The 8,235-nt window shown below is 38.6% G+C and overlaps 1 protein-coding gene across 4 annotated transcripts; it reads right to left on the bottom strand.

The window, feature by feature from the left end:
• Positions 1–3,415: 3,415 nt before the first annotated feature.
• LOC113055092 (zinc finger protein 225) lies at positions 3,416–7,708 on the bottom strand. 4 transcript variants are annotated; one of them, XM_026221066.1, is made up of 4 exons: positions 7,469–7,594; positions 6,630–6,847; positions 4,341–4,907; positions 3,416–4,023 (listed from the first exon to the last, which is right to left on the bottom strand). In XM_026221066.1, exons 2-4 carry the CDS (start codon positions 6,649–6,651, stop codon positions 3,593–3,595), a joined length of 1,020 nt encoding a protein of 339 aa, XP_026076851.1. In that variant the 5' UTR covers positions 6,652–6,847; positions 7,469–7,594; the 3' UTR covers positions 3,416–3,592. The 4 variants fall into 4 exon arrangements, with proteins under 4 accessions (XP_026076851.1, XP_026076850.1, XP_026076849.1 ...); XM_026221065.1 differs by having other exon boundaries at positions 6,805–6,847; XM_026221064.1 differs by lacking the exon at positions 6,630–6,847 and having other exon boundaries at positions 7,469–7,708.
• Positions 7,709–8,235: the final 527 nt, after the last annotated feature.

Below are 8,235 nucleotides of genomic sequence, written 5' to 3'. Positions count from 1 at the left end.
AGCCTGGTCAGAGGGAAACTAAACCCCCATTCCCATTCACTCCCCATGTCCATCAATGAGACGTGGGTGACCATGACTCTGACAGCGGTTCACTAGTCCAGGGGTCATCAGCCCCTCATCACACTAGTGTCACTGCAGATATTTGTATGTAAAACATATGTAGTACAGTTGTTCTCCATATGTTAACTTTCTAGAATTCAGAAAAGTGTAAAAAGGGGGGTTAAGTGATTCCAGGAAAGATCATGTACAGTACTCCATATTGTGAGTTTTGTATTTCAGACTCTTTTAATGTGTAACAACTGCAGATTTGTGAACAATGGCAGCACACCACTAAATATTCTCTCAACACAGGGTAGCGGGAGATTGAACAAAAAAATAAATAAATAAATAAACACTTTCCAAGGTATCCCTCATCTTATCTGGGAATTGAAACCTCGTAGACTCAAAGAGTGTGTTCCCAAAAATACACCAACACATAGCCTTTCCAACACGGGGAAACAACGGCGAGCATGATTTCACCAAGTACAACATGTTCCTAGATCAACATCCTTGTTGATCCTGGAACAACATTCCAATCAACCAATCAGAATTGAGGTACAACTTTTCAGAAAATATCTGCTTTAGGCTTGCAACCAGGGTTAGGGACTTCTACACTCTTGTTAATAAGCTATCATTTCCCACTGATTTTAGGAGTAAATTATGGGTAGGGTTAGGTTTAGGGGTAGGGATTGGGTTAAGTCCAAATTTTTTGACAATAATGTTGATCCAGGATCATCAAAAGATGTAGTATCCAGGAACATGTCTTACTTGGCAAAATCGCGGCAACCGGGAAACAACACTCTGGAATTTGTTTACACCACCCATAGAGGAGCTTAAGAACAAATACCATCACTGTCCGGGGCCAACCAGAAGCCGTGAATGACAGGGACTACAGACTCCTGAAGGCTTGGTTCACTGTCTTCAGAGCTGGAGATGAGGTGGGCCTGAAGACAGCTAGGGGAGCATCAAAGAGATCTCGAGAGAGTACTTCAGGAGGATAGCCCATCAATTCAGCGACAGCAGAGGCACTCGAAGCATGTAGCAGGGGATACAGACTATTATAAGCCCCCACCGCGGACCTGTGACAGCACCATCTCCCTGCTGAATGAGCCTTCTTCGCTCACTTTGAGAAACAAAACAGCAACACTGCACAGAAGACTCCACCCCATTTCCAGTGACCAGGTGATGACTCTGACCCCAAAGAGGATATCCTTCCTCAGGAACAACGCACGCAATCCTCCGGGTCCTGACGACATTCCTGGGTGTAGTGCAGGTGCACTGGAAATCACTGATGTCTTCACAGACATTTTCAACATCTAACTAAGTCAGGCTGTTGTCCCGACATGCTTCAAAGCTACCACCATCATTCCAGTCCCAAATATGCTGCCTCCATCCTCAACATGGCTCAACACTTCGCTGTGCAACTGGGTGTTGGACACTCTGACTGGTAGACCTCAGGCGGTACGGGTCGGTAGCAACACATCCAACACCATCACACTGAACACTGGGGCCCCCCAAAGATGTGTGCTGAGCCCCCTCCTCTTCACTCTGCTGACCCACGGCTACACACTGTCACACAACACCAACCTATTCATTAAGTTTGCGGATGACACAACTGTAGTGGGTTTCATTAGCAACAAAGATGAGACAAACTTCAGGAGCAAGGTGAGCCGCCTGGCCGGTGGTGCAGTGACAACAATCTCTCTCTGAATGTGGAGAAGACGAAGGAGATTGTTGTGACTTCAGGAGAGTGCACACTCAGCATGCTCTTCTGACTATCAATGGTGCGACTGTGGAGAGAGTGAGCAGCACCAAGTTCCTGGGTGTGCACATCACAGAGGACAACTCCTGGACTGACAACACCACAGCACTGGCCAAGAAAGCACAGCAGCATCTCTACTTCCTCCGCAAACTGAGAAGAGCCAGAGCCCCGGCCCCCATCACCTTCTACAGAGACACCATTGAGAGCATCCTGACTAGCTCACTGTGTGGTATGGCGTCTGCAACGTGACCTGCCGGAAAACCCTTCAAAGCACAGTGAGCAGCTGAAAAGATCATTGGTGTTTCTCTCCCCTCTCTCCAGGATATTTATGGAACCTATCTCACCTGCAAAGCCCTCTGCATCGCAGGTGATCCCACCCACCCGTCACACAGCAGCGTCTCCAGGCCAAGACCAGCAGACTTGAAGGACAGCTTCATTCATTTAAGCGGTCAGGAAGCTGAACTCCCTCCCGACTTTTTATGCTCTACTGTTAGTGTTATATGTATCCACCTAGAGTCTGAGATTGTCTGGTCTTGCAAATAATACTCCTCTGATTGTACTGCCCTTCTGTAGTAGTTTCACCATACCCTGTCTCTCTTTTGGTGAGCTTACCCATGTTGTCATATTGTTCATCATCCAAAACTATACTAACATCCATCCATTGCTAATCCCCATTGCCGTTTTATCAAAATCACCATCAAAAAAATACATTTAGTGTAGTTTACTTGTGTATGTGTGTGTAGTTTCATTGGAGTGAGTGAAATTTCTCGGGTTTCATTGAAAATATTTAAATTTGTGTTTAGAAGATAAATGAAAATCTCATGTGTATGGAATGACATTTTTGAATGAGTATGGGCGGGGGGGGGGGATATTTTCACTTTAACGTTAGCCTGAGTACTTCTTAAAGTTTAATACTTCCTATTGCATCTCCTGGATCTGAACCCATATTCTAAATGTATCTTGTATATGTATACAAGGGCTGATAAAATTAAGTCTGTTTACTACTGCTGTAAAACTGAAAGACATCAAAATTCAGCATGATGTTCAACCCGTCCAAACAAACAGAATCATTGTAGTTGTGTGCATGCTTGTACTTTGCACTTACTCCAGATTTCTCTTAACATGGGGACAGAAGATCTATCAATAAATGTGAAAACGAACTGTCGTTACTTATTTGAACAAGTAATACACACACACACACACACACATATATATATATACATATATATATATATATATATATATATATATATATATATATATATATATATATATATATATATATATAAACAAAAAAAGTAGTTACTAGAAGAAAGTAATCTGATTATGAAATGCGTGTTACTTGCAACGTCTCACCCACAACACTGTAGGAATATACTCTGTTTTGCTTGCATGATTGGAAAGAATAATAGATGTTTACATTAAGGATTTAACACAAATGAATCAATTCCCCTAACCCCAGCACATATTGTATAATGGCTTTTCCTGCCATTAGAGCACTTTGAAACATTTTTAAGATTTAAAAAGAACTGCACAATAATGACCTATTTATTTCAGAGATTATTATAATATATATACTTTATATAAAAAAATGGCAATAGTTAGAAACACAAATAACTATAAAAGCTCTTTTAATGACAGACTTGAGATAAAGGAAGAGTATGCATTTACAAAACATGAGATAAGAATCTCTTTGTCACGTGAATAATTAGGAATGTACATTTGAAATTCAAAATTAACATATTCTAATTTATTTGCTAGAGAGGTGGTAATAAGTACATATTTACAGGTTTATGTTTTTTCCTTTGATAACAGTGACATATCTCCTTGATGATGCTTTATTATATGTGATCTTGCTTGATTCCACTGAACAAATGTCTTTCCACATTTACTACATCCAAATGGCTTTTCACCTGTGTGAATTCTTAAATGCTCTGCGAGATGCCAGCTCTTAGAGAACCTTCTGCCACAAAATATACAGGCGTAATTTCGATCACATTGGTTCAAAAGCATGTGGTTTTTCAGGCTCTTTTGACGTTTGAATGACCTTTCACATATCTTGCAATGGAAAGAAAACTTCTCAGGGCCCTGAGCAGAGAGACTTAATCTTGTAGATTGCCGTGAGTTTGCGTTCACATTTACACTGTCCGGCTGCAGAATTATTTCCACATGGGAGAACTGTGAGCTCACTGGTTCTTCGGTCTGATTCTTTGCTCGTCTTTCTGTAGGGAAAGAAATGTCTACAAATGTGATTATTGATTAAAAACACAATGGTGTTATGGGTTACTCAATAAAGCAATATAATTGCATTCTTTGGACTAAAGAACCAATTTAAGACATCTTTCGGTACACTTAATAAATACCCCAGTGACTCAAATACTGCGTTTATTTTTCTTTTACACCCAAAGCAATCACATTGCTTCATGAAACTATTGGGAGTCACACATATCATTTACCTTTGGACCAAGAAAGTTTCACATGGGTGGATAAATACCAGGTAAGATTTTACGGAGAAAGCAATAAATAGTGTGGTAATCACCTGTATGGAGTCTCTCATGTTCTTTCAATTGAAATTTGGATTTAAAACGACTCCCGCATGAAACACAGCAGAAAGGCGCCATGTTCCGATGCACCAGCATGTGTCTCTGTAAACTTCCTTTGGTGCTGAAAGACTTGCTGCAAATCTTGCACATTGAGGTGTTCTGGTGATTTTGAACCTTTTGTAACACCTCATTAGAGGTTTCAATGTAACCTTGAAGAGACGGTGGGTCTTGTACTGGAATTTCAGCATGACAGTTGCTGCCTGACTGCCCTGCAGTTGAGTTTGATTCACCGGTGTGATTATCACACTGCTCTGACTTAACTGTGAAGGATGACTGTGGAAATGTGCCACCGCTATCTTCATTGTTCAACAGCACATTTGGCAAAAGTGAGAGGGGCTGATGAGGTCCCTGACATTTAAAATCTTCAGAAAGGTGCAAAGTAGTGGTAGAAGCTTCATGAGTCAAAGGCTCATGGGACATCAGAGTGGCAACCTCCATCTTTACTCGTATTTCTGAGAGCTCTGAACCCACTGGACCTTGCAGAACTCCATCCTGCTGAGTATCTGTGTGACATGAAGCACAAAATTACTTTTTACCTGTATAACAGACAAACGAATGAATATCAATGTTCAAGTCAACACAAAATGCCATTCACGATACTTTTTCTGATAAAGGGTCAAATACCTTACAACTTTTTCAGACAGACCTCGATCTACAGAAAACTGTAAAGTGTACAGTTTAATGAGAAAAGACTCATTAAAAATACTCAAAAGATATTTTAGCTTCATAGCAATGCAACCCTGTACATTGCAAGTAAATCACTCACATATGTGACTAAATCTTCGCTCTGGGTGACTAAATAATTGACTAATAAATTCTTATATTTAACTCGCCAGTGTGCGAGGCTAATTATGAATTTGGCATACATACACTCAGAGTATGACTTTCCATCAAGCGATCTGTATGACATGTTGACATACTGCAAATTCTATTGTGAAGCCATTGCTTTGCTGATCGCACTGTTTCTTAGACATGCACAAAGAGAGTCATACAGTACATACCAAGCTAAATCAACAAGCTAAATGTGAAAAATATCCATTCCTTTGGTGTATTTTCCTGTCAAAATAACGGAGTTTACTTAATTATTCAGCTTTTAAGAATAAGCAGAAGAAATGCCGGTTTATTCAGTAGTGGGAGTAGGCAATAGGCTGACAACTTGATAAATATTTATGAACCCAGAAGCTCATTAATGCTTGGTGTGTTGTATATTGTTAGTATTAGTAAAAGTATTAGTAGTATTATCATAATAGCAATACTTAACACTAATCATTTTTGTTTTTTGTACAGAGACCATTAATGACCATAAATTCAGTTAAAATGACAAATATTTATACATGGTTACCAAGTTTCATTAAATAGTGCTCAATTATCATAATATAATGCTTGCTTGATTTACTGATTAAGAAGCGTGTGTGTGTGCGTGTGTGTGTGTGTGTGTGTGTGTGTGTGTGTGTGTAACAAAAACTTGTAATCACCACATGCAATAACCTAGAACACTGTCTAAGACTTGATGGTTGCTCTGTCAATTCTTCGTCATCAGTTAGGAACCTAGGTGTGCTACTTGATCGCAATCTTTCCTTAGAAAGACACGTTTCTAGCATTTGTAAAACTGCATTTTTCCATCTCAAAAATATATCTTAATTATGGCCTATGCTCTCAATGTCAAATGCAGAAATGTTAATCCATGCATTTATGACTTCAAGACTATTGTAGATTGTTAGACTATTGTAATGCTTTATTGGGAGGTTGTTCTGCACGCTTGGTAAACAAACTACAGCTAGTCCAAAATGCAGCAGCAAGAGTTCTTACTAGAACCAGGAAGTATGACCATATTAGCCCGGTCCTGTCCACACTGCACTGGCTCCCTATCAAACATCGTATAGATTTTAAAAAATTGCTTATAACTTTAAAAGCCCTGAATGGTTTAGCACCTCAGTATTTGAATGAGCTCCTTTTACATTATACTCCTCTACGTCCGCTACGTTCTTAAAACTCAGGCAATTTGATAATACCTAGAATATCAAAATCAACTGCGGGCGGCAGATCCTTTTCCTATTTGGTGCCTAAACTCGAACACTGTTCAGGAGGCAGACACACTCTTGGAGTTTCTTACACACAACACACTAATATGCTTCTAATATCCAAATCCATTCAAGGATTTTTAGGCTGTATTAATTAGGTAAACCGGAACCAGGAACACTTCCCATAACGCACAATGTACTCACTACATCGTACGAAGAATGTCATCTACGCTAATATTAGTCTGTTCCTCTATTATTCCGAGGCCACCGTAACCACCAGATCCAGTCTTTATCCAGATCAGAGGGTGGATCAGCATCTAGAGACGACCTCTACAGCCCTGAACCACAGGAACCTGACAAGTCCTCTGCACAAACTGACCTGTGCTGCAGTCTGGAATTAAACCACACCATGCCTCTGTCATCTGATTAAAAGATGAGATTATTAATGTTATAAGTAACATTAAGAATAACTTTTAAATTGTTACTAATATTTCAGGAGAAACATTTACTAGACTGAAGAAACTTACCTGTTATTTCATATCGTACATACCAACAAGTATTTGAAAAATGTGTATTATTATTCCTTTGCAATATGTTTTGGTGCACAAAATTAAATCTAGTTTATTTATTTTATATTAAATCTACTTTTTAAGATCATAAAACTAAACATTTAAATAATTTGCTAAGAGATATTATGAGATATAGAGTGATTTTTTGCAAATAGTCTGTTAAACTGTAAACATTCAAAATCTTAAAATCTTTTTTGCCATATAAATACCATCTGCATATTTTTTTTGCCCAGATTGGGGCGCTGAATAAAACTAAGGTGAGCTCCGTATTTGTTATACTATTATTTCAAATGTCAGGCTTTACAGGGTTCAATTTAAGGTTTGGCGTTGATAAATATATAAAAATATATAAATTATAGAATATGCTGATTTTTTTTATAAATTATACAAATATGGTATATATATATATATATATATAGCATATTTACACGGACCAAGAAAATCAAACTCGTTTATAGTGAATGTTTGACTGACCATGGCATGTTTCAGTAAGAGCGCTCCTCAGACAATAATTCTCCTGCTTCAGGCGCTCGATCTCCTGCTCGTATTCAATTATGTTGTCTTTGAGAGCGTTTAATATTTCTTCGGCTACTGCTGTCATGCGCTTCATTAAAAACGAACGAATAGACCCAAGTCCCATCTTTATATTTGTTTGTGTTTCAAACTCTCTCTTCCGTCAATTTGCTGCTGCTTCTGTTTCTGTTTATTCTTCTTCTTTTGGATTTTACGGCAGACTAGACGCTCAAAGGAGTATTGCTGCCCTCTTCAGTCCATTTGAAGAACTGCGCCTAGAGATTAAATTATTTTAGTTAGGTGTAAACAGCCTTTGTTGTTTCATAGTGCTTCTTATTAATAATTGATTTTAAGGATTAAATGAAACTCCAGATTCCAGCACTTCTCCTTTTGATGTTTTATTGAGGTTAGCAAACCAGCTAAAATGCTGAATTACCACTGCCAACTGGACAGGGGTGTGAAGCTTTGACAGAGAGGAGATGAAAAACACTCATCCGATTTGAATATTCATCCTACTTAAATCCATCCATTTAAAGCGGTTGTTTTAAGATTAAGGTTTAATATTATCTTGTATATTTTTTTTTTTTTACAAATTATATATTGTAATGTAAAGCTAATGCACATTTATCTGTGCAAACTTTTCTCTTTCTTCTTGTCTTGCAATGTTATGTTACATGCTCAACTCTTCTTCACCACAGTATCCAAACAATCCAGTTTCATGTTTCTAT

Source organism: Carassius auratus, chromosome 36 (assembly GCF_003368295.1).
Source record: "Carassius auratus strain Wakin chromosome 36, ASM336829v1, whole genome shotgun sequence".
In the NCBI taxonomy this organism is placed as follows: Eukaryota; Metazoa; Chordata; class Actinopteri; order Cypriniformes; family Cyprinidae; genus Carassius; species Carassius auratus.
This window is presented reverse-complemented; position numbering and strand designations above follow the sequence as displayed.

Bases quoted from the DNA above. Each gene is read 5' to 3' on its own strand.
- LOC113055092 (XM_026221064.1), bottom strand. From the start codon at position 7,634: ATGGGACTTGGGTCTATTCGTTCGTTTTTAATGAAGCGCATGACAGCA. The intron at 4,908-7,468 runs GTCAGTCAAACA...CATGTCACACAG, and splicing joins TCTTACTGAAACATGCCATG to ATACTCAGCAGGATGGAGTT. The intron at 4,024-4,340 runs GTGATTACCACA...CTTTCCCTACAG, and splicing joins ACATGAGAGACTCCATACAG to AAAGACGAGCAAAGAATCAG.